General features: G+C 48.5%; 1 protein-coding gene across 1 annotated transcript; it reads left to right on the top strand.

Annotated features, from left to right (window-relative positions):
• The first annotated feature begins 6,921 nt into the window (after positions 1-6,921).
• On the top strand, positions 6,922-14,676 carry SPINK4 (serine peptidase inhibitor Kazal type 4). The gene is made up of 4 exons (XM_065946591.1): positions 6,922-6,982; positions 11,151-11,191; positions 12,901-13,013; positions 14,585-14,676. The coding sequence occupies exons 1-4, from the start codon at positions 6,922-6,924 to the stop codon at positions 14,628-14,630; spliced, it is 261 nt and encodes an 86-aa protein (XP_065802663.1). The 3' UTR covers positions 14,631-14,676.
• Positions 14,677-15,677: the final 1,001 nt, after the last annotated feature.

The following is a 15,677-nucleotide window of genomic DNA, read 5'->3' on the forward strand; positions in this document are numbered from 1 at the left end:
AGAGGAATAGAGAGAGGAGACCCAGCGCTGCTGGGAGAGAGAATAACCTGTGCAAAGGGTTCAGAAGATCTGAAAAAATGTGGGCCCAGAGTGGGGCTGGGCAATGGTGAGTCTGAAAAGGTGAGCTGGAATCACATGTGGAAGGGCCTTGAACAGCAGGTGGAGGAGCCGGCTTCATCCTGCTGGCAGTGGGCACCGTTACAGCATTTGGGGCAGGGGTGACTTAGTGTGTGAGATGAGTGCAATGCGGGAGACCTGGGTTCGATCCCTGGGTTGGGTCTTACATGCTAGCAATGTAATGCTCAAAATTCTCCAAGCCAGGCTTCAACAGTACTTGAACCAAGAACTTCCAGATGTTCAAGCTGGATTTAGAAAAGGTAGAGGAACCAGAGATCAAATTGCCAACATCTGTTGGATCACAGAAAAAGCAAGAGAGTTCCAGAGAAACATCTACTTCTGCTTTATTGATTATGCCAAAGCCTTTGACTATAGATCACAACAAACTGTGGGAAATTCTTAAATAGATGGGAATACCAGACCACCTGACCTGCTGCGTGAGTATTCTAGAACCCAACATGGAACAATGGACTGATTCCAAACTGGGAAAGGAGTACATCAAGGCTGTATATTGTCACCCTGCTTATTTATGAAAAAACTGGCTTAAAACTCAACATTCAAAAAACTAAGATCATGGCATCTGGTCCCATCACTTCATGGCAAAAAGATAGGGAGACAATGGAAACAGTGACAGACTTTATTATCTTGGGCTCCAAAATCATTGCAGATGGTGACTGCACCCATGAAATTAAACAATGCTTGCTCCTTGGAAGAAAAGCTGTGGCCAACCTAGACAGTATATTAAAAAGCAGAGACATTAGTTTGCCAACAAATGTCCGTCTCGTCAAAGCTATGGTTTTTCCAGTGGTCATGTATGGATGTGAGAGTTGGACTATAAAGAAAGCTGAGCGCCAAAGAATTGATGCTTTTCAACTGTGGTATTGGAGAAGACTCTTGAGAGTCCCTTGGACTGCAAGGAGATCCAACCAGTCCATCCTAAAGGAGATCAGTCCTGGGTATTCATTTGAGGGACTGATGTTGAAGCTGAAACTCCAATATTTTGGCCAACTGATGGGAATAGCTGACTCATTGGAAAAGACCCTGATGATGGGAAAGATTGAAGGCAGAAGGAGAAGGGGACGACAGAGGATGAGATGGTTGGATGGCATCATTAACTCACTGGACATAGTTTGAGCAAGCTCCGGGTGTTGGTGATGGCAGCCTGGTGTGCTGCAGTCCGTGGGGTCGCAAAGAGTCAGACATGAATGAGCAACTGAACTGAACTGACTTAGTCCAGTTTGCCTTTTAGGAAGCTTGTCCTGCCGCTATGTGCAGTGGTCTGGAGACAGATGAGGAGCCAGAGATGTGAGCTGGGAAAATGCTTGAGGTGGCCATGGGTAGTCTAGGTGAGAGATGAAGGTGGTCTGAGTGTGGCAGGGGCAGAGAGGGACAGAGTCAAGAGCTGTTCGGGAGGGGACTTCCCTGGTGGTCCACTGCACTAACACTTTTTGGTGCAGGGGATGCGGGTTCAATCCCTGGTCAGGGAACTAAGATCCCACATGCCTCAGAACTAAACCTGTGAGTCACAACTAGGGAAACCTGTGCACTACAATGAAGACCCAGCACAGTCCTGCCTCCAAAAAATTTTTTTAATTAAAAAAATTAGAGCTGTTTGGGAAGCAGAATCTATAACCTCAGTGGGAAGGCAAAGAAGGCCACAGGCTTGGCTCCTAGACTCCACAGCTGGGAGGCTGTGGGATGTGGGATGGGGGGGGCAGTCTCAGGTGTGGGGTGGGGGGCAGTCATTTGCCCCCTGGTTCATTCTGGGCTGATCTCAGTTCAGTTCAGTTCAGTTGCTCAGTTGTGTCCGACTCTTTGCAACCCCATGAATCACAGCTCGCCAAGTCTCCCTGTCCATCACCAACTCCCAGAGTCCACCCAAACTCATGTCCATTGAGTCGGTGATGCCATCCAACCATCTCATCCTCTGTCATCCCCTTCTTCTGCCCTCAATCTTTCCCAGCATCAGGGTCTTTTCAAATGAGTCAGCTGCTCCCATCAGGTGGCCAAAGTATTGGAGTTTCAGCCTCAACATCAGTCCTTCCAATGAACACCCAGGACTGATCTCCTTTAGGAGGGATTGGTTGGATCTCCTTGCAGTCCAAGGGACTCTCAAGAGTCTTCTCCAATACCACAGTTGAAAAGCATCAATTCTTTGGCGCTCAGCTTTCTTTATAGTCCAACTCTCACATCCATACATGACCACTGGAAAAACCATAGCCTTGACTAGACGGAGCTTTTTTGGCAAAGTAATGTCTCTGCTTTTTAATATGCTGTCTAGGTTGGTCATAACTTTCCTTTTATGGAAAGGACTAAGGTCTTTTAATTTCATGGCTGAATCACCGTCAAGCCCCCGTCTGCTCACTGACCCCACCGTGACTGCACTAGCCTCTCTGTTCCCTGCTAGTGCCAAGCTTCTTCCTGACTCGGGGCTCTTTCACGTTCTGTTTCCTGTGCCTCCAACACTGCTCCAGTCTGTTACATCCTGCCCCACCACTCACCTGTGACCTCCTCTGACTTCCCAGGAGGATAGGTTAGTCTTGCATCCCCTAAAACACTGAGCATGTTTCATTCATGGCACTCACCCCAATGGTGATAGTACAGTTCTACTGCTCAGTTAGTACCAATCACTCACTTAATCACAAGCTGCTTGCAGCTATTCCTGCCACATTCATTAAGGTCTAAGGTCCAAAACAAGGGAGGTGAGAAACTCCTTTGCTCCATTCTGCCCCCTTTTAATTCTAGCCTGGGACACTAGCAGACAGACCTGCGGACCAGGTGAGAAATGCAGAGAGGTCCAGGAGCTTCATCATATGCAAGAGTCGGGGGCAGGCAAGGGACTGGCCCTGCTCAGCCTGGAGGTTCATTTGGGGTTCAGGCAGGTGCAGGAGGCTGGAGACAGGGAAGCACTCCTTCTGCGTGACAACAGGCTCTGTTCAAAACCAAATGAAGACAAATACTGTATGATTTCATTTATATGTGGAATCTAAAAAATAAAACAAACTAATGAATATAACAAAACAGAAACAGACTCGCAGATATAGAGAACAAACTAATGGCTATCGGTGGAGAGAGGGAAAATGGGGGTGGGGACATGATACGGGTAGGGGATGAAGGGGTACAAACTACTTGGATAAAATTGGGGATACAATGAGGATATATTGTATAGCACTTGGATAAAATTGAAGATACAATGAGGATATATTGTATTGCACAGGGAAGATAGCCAACATTTTATAATAACTATAAGTGAAGTATAGACTTTAAAAATTATGAATCACTATGTTGTACACCTGCAACTTATATAACATTCTACATCATCTATACCTCAATAAAAAAATAAATTAAAAAAATCAAACCTTAAAAAAATCCAACAGTGAAACTTCTCCCCATCACTGGAGGATGAATGACTTCTTTGTAGGGCTGCTGTAGGAAGGCCTGAGTGGAAAAGGGGAGAGGATCCAGATGACCTTTAAATTTTCCCTATTTTTACGAGATGACGTTCTTACATCAGAACAGGAAATCGTGGTTAAATATTTGCTCTGCCCAGCTAGTGATGGAAGGACAGCTGCCACCTGTCCCTCCATCTCTGAGACATACCTGAAAAGGGGCAGTAGGAGGTCAAAGCTGAGTTATGGACCTCGGGTTGGGCTTAGTTGCAGATGGAGGCTTCCATCAGTCTGTAGAGGTGACTGTCTGGATGCCTGTGACCCCCAAAGAGGCTATTCTTGAACAAGAGTCCTTCCCATTGGTTCACTTCACTATTTTTTCCATCAGATTGGGTTAATTTTAATAGAAATACAATTAATAATATGAGAGTAGCCATTTTAAATTTGTTTCTGTATTTATTTATAGTACTACTATGTTAAGATGAAAATTAAAGACTATGGGCATAATAAATATGTTTGAAGCATCCCGACCATATCAGGCTTACTATGGGGAAATATTTCCTTAACATTAGGATTCCTTCTTGGTATCTTCTCTCGCAGGACTTGTTCTTTCATTGGAGTTACTCACTTTAATTGAGAATTATAAGACCACACAGGGGGTATCATCACGCTGAGATGAAAATGACTGAAGTTTTTATAGACTTCTTTTGTGTGGTAGGATGATGATGGCAAGCTATAGCTTAATTTAATAGATAAAACAGTTCTATTTCTTAATCATTTAATTTTTTGCAACCTATCTGTAGGATTGAAACCATTCAAAATGAAAAGGTCTCTAAAAAAAAAACCCAAAACTTTGATTCATATATTTCAAGTTGGGGCTCCACATGCATAGTTTAAAGTTCTCCCCAGGGAAATTTATCTGGAAGATGTAGCTGAAAATCACTGATCTAAATGAATTAGAGGAATGTATATGTAAGTAAAATTTAGTTATTCTTTTTATAAATCAGAAATTCCTTGAAAACAGATAAACAAATATCTTATTCATATATCCTGTATTGGGCTGCCCAACAAGTCCGTTTGGTTTTTAAGTAAAAATAAAAGACACATTGTTCATTTCAGCAAGAACTTTATCAAACAACATATTCACCATTTTGTTCCACTAGCTTCTGCCATTTTTTAGGCAACTTCATAATTTCATCTTCCCAAAACTTGTCTTTTTGATCAAAGAACTGTTCCAGGTGCCTTTTACAATCTTTCAGGAAATTGACATTTTTTTTCCATTAAGAGAATTTTGTAATGACCAAAATAAATAGAAATTCAAAGTTGCAACGTCTGGTGAATATGGCAGATGAACCAGAACTTCCCCACCAAGCTGTAACAGCTTTTGCCTGATCATCAAAGAGATATGCAGTCTTGCAGTACCCTGATGGAAGGTGATGCTTTCCCTCCTGACGAATCCTGGATGCTCTTCACCCAGCGCTGCTTTCGGCTGGTCTAACTGGGAGCTGTGTATGTGCTCTGTCTCTCAGCCGCGTCCAGCTCTTTGTGACCCTAATGACTGTAGCCCACCAGGCTCCTCTGTCCATGGAATTTTCCAGGCAAGAATACTGGAGTGGGGTGCCACTTCCTACTCCAGGGGATCTCCTTGACCCAGGGATTGAACCTGAGTCTCTTGTGTCTTCTGCAGTTGTTGGAATTAATCATTTGGTTATCCAGAGGAAGCTCATTATAGAGGACTCCCTTCCAATCCCACCATATACACAACATCACCTTCTTTGAATGAAGACAGGTCTTTGGTGTGGTTGGTGGTGGTTCATTTCGCTTGCTGAATGATCTCTTCCATTCCACATTATTGTACAGTATCCACTTTTCATCACCTGTCACAATTTGTTTTAAACACAGAACGTTTTCCTGATGTTTAAGTAGAGAGCTGCATGGAGAAATACTGTCAAGAAGGTTTTTTCTCTTGACTAACATATGTGGAACCCAAACATCAAAGCAGTTAACATGACCAAGCTGGTGCAAATGATTTTCATCACTTGATTTGGATATTTTGAATATATTGGCTATCTCCCTTGTGGCACAAGATGACTTCAATTAATGTCTCAATTTGATTGCTATCAACTTCTACCCCTGCTGTGAAGGGGTAAATTTCCAGTGAGGAATCTCCAGCATGAAACTTCCCAAACCACTTTTGTTTGATAAGTCACAACACCTTCTCCATACAAATTCTTTTTTGCATTTCAGTTGCATTTTTATCTTTCTTGAAATAATAAGGCAAATAATATGCCAAAAATGTTCCTGCTTTTCTTCCATCTTCAATATTAAAATGGCTGCACAAAAACTCACCTATTTTGATGTTACTTTTTTTAATGCAGGCTGATATGACAGCTGTCACAGTGCAATCTAACAAAATTGTTTTGAGTGAAATTAAAGACAATTAAGCACTACTAAAGCTGGATGGTGACTCAAGATGGTAAAGAATCTGCCTGCAATGCAGGAGACCCAGGTTCAGTCCCTGGGTTGGGAAGATCCCTTGGAGAAGGGAATGGCAACCCACTCCAGTATTCGGAGAAATCAATGGACAGAAAAGCCTGGCAGGTTACAATCCATGCATGGGTCGTAGAGAGTTGAACATGACTGAGCGACTAGCAGTGAAGTGAGTGAAAGCCGGATTAAGAGAAAACTGGAACGAATGTTTTGGCCAACTCAGTGTAAGTATGGGGAATTTCTAGGGGAATTCCCTGGTTGTCTAGTGGTTAGAAATGGGCTTCCCAGGTGGCTCAGTGGTAAAGAATCCACCTGCCAATGCAGAAGGCTTTGATCCCTGGTCTGGGAAGATCCCCTAGGGAAGGAAATGCCAACCTACTCCAGTATTCTTGCTTGGGAAATCCCATGGACAGAGGAGGCTGGCAGGCTACAGTCCAAAAGACTTAGAGACATGGACAACAGCAACCAGTGTTTTCCCAGTCCCACTGCATTGGGCACTTGGAGTCTTAGCCACTGGACCACTTTGGAAAGTCCCCAAATTGCAGCTTTTTGTTTTCTTTTTGATCTCTCTCTTTCAGTATTTCTGAATTAGTCTCTCTCTGTTTTCCCCTCTTTATTTCCACTTTCCTCTCCCTCTTGCTTCAGCCCTCAGACTGAAATCAGCTTTGCAAGTCCAAACTTTTCCTCTCTTACAAAATTCACCATCAATGGCCCAACCCCCGCCCCAGGCCACTTGGAACTCAACGTCTCTGCAGAAAACAAACCCTTTCTTGATGCCAGGGTGCAGATATTACCTCCGGGTGACACCTCCAGCTCTCCACCTGGCCTCAGATAAGATAAGGGTGGGGATCGGCACTATAAACAGGCCCCCATCAATCCCTGGCCCAGGCCCCAGCTCCCTCAGGCCACATAGCCCGGGATGAGCATGGCTGCCCGCCTGTGGATAGTCGCCCTGGCCTTAGCTGTTCTCTTCCTCGTGGACAGGGGTGAGTAGACAGAGCCTGGATTCTCTGTGGCTTGGTGTTGGTAGGTGAGCTTGGAGTGGGGCAGAGGCAGGGCCTGGGGCATCCTGTGAGGCTTTCTGCATAAATCTTTCTTTCTTTTTTTTTTTTTTAAATAAACCTTTTTTCTGCACCCCAGCCTAGAAAAAAAAAAACAAAAAAAAAACCCCGAGTTCCAATCCTACCTGTGGCTCAGAATTGCAAAAGTCCTCTCCCCTTGTGGCTCAGATGGTAAAAAAAAATCCACTTGCAATGTGGGAAACCTGGGTTCCATCCCTGGATTGGGAAGATCTCTTGGAGGAGGGCATGGCAACCCACTCCAGTATTCTTGCCGGGAGAATCCCATGGACAGAAGAGCCTGGAGGGCTACAGCCCATAGGATCTCAAAGAGTTGGACCTGACTGAGCAACTAACACACACACACATTCCTCCCCTCTTGGGGCCTGTTTCTCCAGTTGTGACATAAGAGGTTGTTCCAGCTCAAAGCGACCCTGAGCAGCTACTGGGCTAGAGACTGGGGACGCAGAGGGAGACAGCCTGTCTCCAGGGAGATTGACAAGTCTACTGACTGCAGGGTGCTGGGTGCTGAAGGAAGCCTGGCCGGGTCCTCTGGGCTCCCATCTGCTCTGATAGGCTGTGGTTGTGGGGCTGAGGCAGTCATGTGAGCACAAGGGAGCCCTTGCTCTGAGCTAAACACATGATGCTGGAGTGAAGCCTGCTCAGAAGCTGGGTGCCTCTGCAGTCTCACTTCTGCTGGGTATCAGGCCTTGTTCTGGGCCCTTAAAACTTATCAGCAAGCAAAACAGAAAAGGAGCTGCCCCAATAGATCTTAAATTTAATGGGGTAGGAGGGAGGAGAATCAACAGTCAATAAGATAGGTGCAATGTATATTAAACAATATATATTAAACAGTATTTAGATGGTGATAAAGGCTAAGAAAAAAAGTATTAGGCAGGGTGATGGGGATTGAGAGGGGGTTGCAATGTGAATGCAGGGGACTTCTCTCTGAGAGGCTGATGTTTGCGCAATACTTGAAGGAGGTGGAGGAGTGAGCCATGGATATTTCTGAGAGAAGTGGGTTCCGGGCAGAGGCAGTGGGCAGTGCAAAGGCCCTGAGGTAGAAGCATGCGTGGAGTGTGTGGAGTATGGCAAGGAAGCCAGTGGGACTCGAAAGGAGTGAGGGGCAAGGTGCAGAGAGACAGGAGTTGAGATGATACAGGCAACTGCCAACTATAATGGATAAAGCCTTGAAGGTCAGTGTAAGAACTTGGATTTTCCTGTGAGTGAAATGGGAGGTACTAAAGGGTGATGGGCAGAGTCACAGGTTAAAAGGATTGCTCAGGTTGCTACCCTGAGAACAGAGTCAAAAGAGAAGCAGCAACACTCCTTAGGACATTCCCAGACAAAGTCGTGATGTTACAGGGCGGGTCTGAGCAGGACATCAGGGACACCGACCTCAGAGTCAGTCTCACAGGTGTTTCCCTGGCTGGGGACACAAACCAGAGGCTGAAGCAATAGAAAGTGGATCTGGGGACTCTGGCCCAGCACAGCCAGGTTACTCCCAGCCTGGCATCAGTTCCCTGAGCAGTTCTCTTTTTGGGAACGCTGCCCTAAAGGGAGGCTGCCCTAAAGGGAGTCCTTTGGCCCATTTCAGATTTCTGCCTGGGCTGCGTGAGGAAGGGGGCAGAAACCTCGGGCCAAGGTAAAGGGCAGCTGGGGTTAAATGCAACTTCCCACATCATCCAGAAAGAAACTGACACCACAGAGGGACCAGCATAAGCCAAGAGAGCCTATTCTGGAAGAGTGAGCAGAGAGGAATGGCGGGGGCAGAGGGGCAGAGGAGGCGGATGAGGAAGTGGCCCAGGGGAAGTTTGGGATCATTTCACACAGTGCCCTCAACAAAAGATGAAGAGTCTTAGTGGTCATGACATGGAGCCCCGGAAGGGCTTTATTCATTTTTTTAAATGCTTTCCCCCACCAACAGTTATGGACCATGAAATGCACACATCTCATCACTCAGCAAATCCTATTCAACGAGATTTGATGAGGCATATACCTGTGTAACCCAGACCCCTATTAACAAACAGAACGTTTCCATCACTCCAGAAATTTCCCCCATGCCAGTCAATCCCTGCCCCCCCGCCCCCCCCCCTCCGAGGCAACCCTGGCTCTGACATTTTCCAGCATAGATTAGTTTGCTTCCTCTAGAATGTCACACAGATGAAACCATACGGGATGCTGTCTTTTGTGTCTGGCTTCTTCGGCTCAGCGAGTTTCTGAGACTCAGCCATGTTGTTGCATGTTATCAGTTATTGCTTTGTTTTTACTTTTGAGTTGAGTCACACTGTATGTGTGTATCAGGGTTTATTCACTCGCCTGTTGGAGGATATTTGGACAATTTCCAGATTGGGTAATCATGACCTGGAGGGTTTTGAGCAGTAATGATGACAAGACTGGATTGGCATGTTGATGCTTGAGCAGTGCACCAGTGGCCAATCTTGGTTCCCTTCTTCCTCTCCACCTTGGAAATCTCTTGTAATAGCATCTCCAGAAAAACCTAAAACCAAGGGATGGTCACCCACCTCCAGGGATGGAGAACTCTCCACTTCTGGAGACAGCTTCTTTTGTTAACGTATAGCTCCCACTGAGAGAACATTCTGGAATCCACACCTGCCTCTTTGCAGCCTCTTTGTGCAGATGGGCTCTGCCTTGTGAAGTTAAGAAGAGTTCCTCTCTCCCTGGGTCCCAGGAGAGACCTTCAGAGACTTCAGGAAGCAGCCTGCCTTTCTTCAGTTTTTATAGACCCTTTCCTTACACCTGTGGCCTCAGATACAGCTCCATTCCATTCCCTCCTCCACCCATCACACCACAATCTGCTGAGGTCCTGTAAACAGTTCATCCAGCCCTCAAGGGGCTGTGAGGCACAACTGCATGTGTGGAGTGACAGAGCCACATGAAAATCCCAGCCCTGCCCTTAACAAACCGTGTTGCCTTACCTGTGAACCTTTTTCATAGATTGGCCGAGTTGTCTGGGAAGCAGGCTCTGGGATCTGTGTGTAGTTTGCTGGAGAGTGTTCAGGGGGAAACACCAGGGAGGGGAGACGGTCAGTGACTGTCATGCAGAGGGGCTGGGGTGGCCCTGAAGCATTGCTCTGAGATGAGGAGTTCAGACCATTGTACCCACATCACCCTGACATTGGACGTGGGTTGTTCCTGGGTAGGAATGCCAGCTTGGGCAAGGCAGCTCCGTTCTCCAAGGGTGAAAGAAAGTGAAAGTGAAGTTGCTCAGTCGTGTCCGACTCTTTGCGACCCCGTGGACTGTAGCCTACCAGGATCCTCCGTCCATGGGATTTTCCAGGCAAGAGTACTGGAGTAGGTTGCCATTTCCTTCTCCAGGGTATCCTCCTGACCCAGGAATTGAACCCACGTTTCCCACATTGTAGGCAGATGTTTTACCATCTGAGCCACATACTCTTCTAGGAAGAAAGCACTCACTGTGAGCAGCCAATGCTCCTGGAAGTTGAGGAAATGTGTGCCTCAGTCCTGTGGTGGGATCCGGGTCACAGACCTCTGCCTCCTCTCCTCCCGTTACACAGCAGTGAGAAAGTGTGTAAGAAAGTCAAGATCATGTATTATCAAGGCCTGGTACATAGTAACTGAATTATTTTCTTTTTCTTCTGCTTTTCAATATTTGTCCTTTGGTTAATTTATTTTTAGCTGTGCTGGGTTTTCATTGCTGGGCGAGGGTTTTCTCTAGGGAGGCCACTCTTAGTTGTGGTGGGAAGGCTTCTAGTTGCAGCAGCTTCTCTTGTTGCAGAGCACAGGCTCTCGGCGCGGGGATCTGTAGAATCAGCTTGCAGGCTCTAGGGTATACGGGCTTCAGTAGTTATGGTCCTTGGACAATCCCAGTGGGATCTTTACTAATAAGAAACAGACTAGACTTTAATCTCCCTAATTCTAGGCTTTCTCTCCCAGTTCTGACAATGTCATGTGAGCTTTCTAGGGGCCCAGTCTATGACTCACTCACTACCTTTCCCTGAGGAATTCCAGATTGGGTGGTGGCTGGGATAGGTCCCTGAAAAAAGTGTCCTCAGACTCTGGTTCCTGGGGCCTAAAGCCAACATCCCCTAATTCTTGCTTCTTTGCCTTTCAGAGGTGTCTGTGTCGGCGAAAGAGTTGGTTTTCTGGAGAATGGTAAGGCAGCTGCTCTTTCCGGCCTCAGCACTGCTGTCCCGGCCGTCCTTCTCAGAGGGGAGCCCTTTCATCCATACTGGGAGACAAGGGATTTTCTTCTTTACGCTCCTTCTCAGACACCTTCAATGGTGCCACAGTGGCCAGGGCGGCCTCAGGTTAGCTCTTCCAGGCTGAGCAGGCCCAGCCCCTTTGCCAAAGTCTACACAGCTAATCAGTGCAGAATGCAGCATCAGCCCCCTCACCCCCAACCCGTACCCCGGGCCCCCATCCTAGTCCTAACGCTCGGGACTGGCCTGGAACCCTTTTAGACAGAGCCTCAGTTAGGCCTCCAGCCTCCTCATACCAAGGGCCTGACAGTCACACAGGCCAGGGTGAGTTCAGGCGCCTCCAGGGAGGCAGGCCTCCTAGGAATGATGGCTGGTTCTCTTCCTGGGTCCTCAACAAGAGCAGAATTTCTGTTAGACCCTGTGAAGAGCGTGTGAGCCCCTGAAGACAGGTGTTCACCTGGCAAGCCACATACTTGGGCTCAGCAGATACAGGTACATCCTTATGCACACAGCCACAGCCACACACGGTCAGGCGCGCAGACACACGCACACACACGCACACACGTGCACGCGCACACACGCACACACACACATGCACACACACGCACACACAAGCAACCACATACTTGGGCTCAGCAGATACAGGTACATCCTTATGCACACAGCCACAGCCACACACGGTCAGGCGCACACACACACACACACGCACACACACGCACACACGCACACACACGCACACATACACGCACACACACGCACACACATGCACGCACTCACACACGCACACGCAAACACACACACACAAGCAACCACATACTTGGGCTCAGCAGATACAGGTATATCCTTATGCACACAGTCACAGCCACACACGGTCAGGCGCGCAGACACACGCACACACACGCACACACGTGCACGCGCACACACGCACACACACACATGCACACACACGCACACACAAGCAACCACATACTTGGGCTCAGCAGATACAGGTACATCCTTATGCACACAGCCACAGCCACACACGGTCAGGCGCACACACACACACACACGCACACACACGCACACACGCACACACACACACGCACACACACGCACACACATGCACGCACTCACACACGCACACGCAAACACACACACACAAGCAACCACATACTTGGGCTCAGCAGATACAGGTATATCCTTATGCACACAGTCACAGCCACACAGGTCAGGTGCGCGCGCACACACACACACACACACACACACACAAAAGCAACCACATACTTGGGCTCAGTAGATACAGGTACATCCTTATGGACACAGCCACAGCCCCACACAGTCAGGCGCGCACACACACACATGCACACGCACGCACACACACATGCACATGCACGCGCGCACAGACACGTGCACACATGCACACACACAGACACACGCGCACACGTGCATGCACACATGCACACACACCCGCACATGCACACACACATGCACACACACACACACACACACTCACGCACACACACAAGCAAACGTGCCTTGGGGCCCTGTGTGCTTGGTTTCATGCTCTCCGGACCCACACTGGGGCCTTCCTGAATCTGGCTCCTCCCTGGAGCCCCCTCAGCAGAGCCCCTTGGTACCTCCTGCCTCTGGGTCCCTGAGCATCCCCCTTCCTCTCTCCCACAGCCCATCTGTGAACACATGGTAGAGTCTCCAGCCTGCCCCAAGACATACGACCCGGTCTGCGGCACTGACGGGGCCACGTATGAGAGTGAATGCCAGCTCTGCTTGGCTCGGATGTAAGTCCACCCCTGCGTTTCCCCGCGCTATCTTGGGCGGGCTCCATCTGTGGTGCACGCGGGTCTGAAAGGAGTAGGACTTGACCTGTCTCCTCCTTTACTCATACTTGGCCTGGGACAAGTCCTCGAACATGTGCTCATAACAGAATGAGTGCAAGTAAAATCAAAAGAAGGCACGTGGTTCCAAGCAGAAAGCCCACGAGTGGGGCGCTGGGGGTGAGGGTGGAAACCCTGGGTTCTTTTCCTCGTTCTGCCCCCTGACTAGGTGACCTTACTTGTTCATTTATTCCTCCAGCCAACAATTATTTATTGAACACTTAACTCTGCTCTAGGCACTGGGGATACGATAGGATATAAAAAGTTAGACAGCATTACCAGCTCCTGGGGGCAATGGTCAGTCTAAAGCAGAAGCCAAGCTGACAGTCAGCCAGTTGCAGCACAGAATGCCAAAGGCCCAGATGGGGGTGCACAGGTACTGTGGGTGCCAGGCCAGGGCAGGGAAGACTTCTAGGACAGGCAACATCTCAGCTCAGTCTTGAGGGATAAGTAGGAACTAGGCTGGAGAAAGATTAAACAAGGAAAGGCAATTCCAAGTAGAAAAATGAATTTGGAAAGATCTAGAAGATAGTTTATATTTGAGGAAAAATAAGAAGTTGGATATGCTAGAGTATAAAGTGTAAAGGATGATGGGGGAGAGACAAGAAATGAGTCTAGAGTGAGAAGGCCAGAACATGACCTTGGGACATCAGATCTCCTATTTTGTTTCATTTCTTCATTCATTGGAGAAGGCAACAGCAACCTACTCCAGTACTCTTGCCTTGAGAATCCCATGGAAGAGGAGCCTGGCTGGCTACAGTCCGTGGGGTCGCAAAGAGTCAGACTCGACTGAGCGATTAACACACTTCATTCATAAGATCTTGGGCCGTCCAGCACTAAGTGAGATCACAGAAGAGAAATTTCTGACAGTTGCAACACTCTAGAGGGATGGGCAGGAGAGCAGCAAGGACAGTGTCCTAACTTAGAAAAAGATCATGATAATTAAAGACCCATGCTTCCACTGGGAGTAGAGTCCACAAGCTGTGAGACTGGATGTGAGGGGTCGGGGCGGGTGGTGGGCAGGAAGGGAGCAAGAGTAACATGCTGGTTTCTAACCTGTAGGCTGGGGCGGCTGGGGATGCCATGTTGGCGGGGGGTTGGGGGTGTGTGGCAGGCTTGTGGGGCAGTGATGTTTGTGGACAGTGGAGCCTCTGGGACATCCCAGAGGTGATACACAGTCAACAATTGCATGAACAGGCCTGAAGTTGAAGACAGAGGTCCAGGCCAGACAGATATACAGCCAACAGCACGTAGAGGTGGTTGAAAGCCTAGGCAGCTGAAACCTCCCAGGGGGAGGGTATACGGAGTGAGAAACAGTAGAAGGATGCGCCCAGGGAGACCTGGGGACCTCCCCCGCACTGTACACTGAGTGGGCAGAGCTCAGCAGGGAGTCCGGACAGACTGGGCTGGGGTTCCTGAAGGGTATGTTACACTTCCTGAGGAGCTGACCTCATTCTCGTCTGCTGTGACCCTAGAAAAAACAGACAGGACATCCAGATCCTGAAGGATGGGAAATGCTGACCCTGCCAGAGCCTCTTAAGCCGCGAAGCTTCAGGCTAGAGAACCGTGGTGGGCGTGCAGGATGAGACATGAAATAAAAATTCAGCTCAACCCAGCCAATGGCTCAGTGTTTTGGGGGATTCTGGGGAGGCGGATTCTGGGGAAGCAGATTCCGGAGGATGGGGGAATTTGGCCCTGTCTTCCCTACTCTGAATCTGATGTCCCCTCCATCACTCTGATGCTCCTCAACCTTGTCACATGTTCCCCTGGAAGTCCCAGGTATCTTCTGCCTTCTTGAGGGGGTCAGGACTGTGTACAGTGCTCCTGTGAGCCCAACCTGGCCTGTCACTGAGGTCAAGAACCTAACTGAAGTCTGTTCTATCTGCCACTGCAAGGCCCAGCCTCAGCCTTTGAGAGGCTCCCACACCCCTCACAGCTTTCTCCCTGGGCTATACCAGCACCCCAAATCTCACTCACACACATACATACAGACCCCCACACACATCAACACTCCCATGGCTGACACTCGGGTGGTGTTCAGCATACATCTGACTGCTTATTACAGTATTGATCTAGGTCTATAATTGATGACAACAGGTGCTCCCCAAGCCCTGGAGTGTCCCCCTGCTCCCTGACCACCCACAGCAAGAGGACTTCCAGACCCTGGTCTGCTCTCTTGGTCAACACCCACTCTGACTGGTTGTTAAATGTGTTGACACTGGACACATGGCACACAGGGACACACAGCTTTCGGGAATCCACCGTAGACAGAGATCCCAGCCTGTGGGACATGTCAGGTACCCCCACTCTCCTGGCCAAAGCTTATAGGAGGAGCCTCTGGTAGAGGTGGGGGTGGTGGAAGAAGGGTCGAAAGGGGCTTGGTCAGGCAGGAATAGCATCACACAGACCCTGATTCCTGCTCTAGGGTAGGCAGCAAGAGCAGGAAACCCTCAGTGGGAAAATCCACACTGCAAGGAGAGTGGGGGCAGGGAAGATGGGACCCATCAATCCCTGGACCGCTAAAACGGGAACCTAGGCAGGAATTATTGACAGGTCTGCAGGGGCAGG

The sequence above is a fragment of the Muntiacus reevesi genome, chromosome 10, assembly GCF_963930625.1.
Source record: "Muntiacus reevesi chromosome 10, mMunRee1.1, whole genome shotgun sequence".
NCBI classification, from domain to species: Eukaryota; Metazoa; Chordata; class Mammalia; order Artiodactyla; family Cervidae; genus Muntiacus; species Muntiacus reevesi.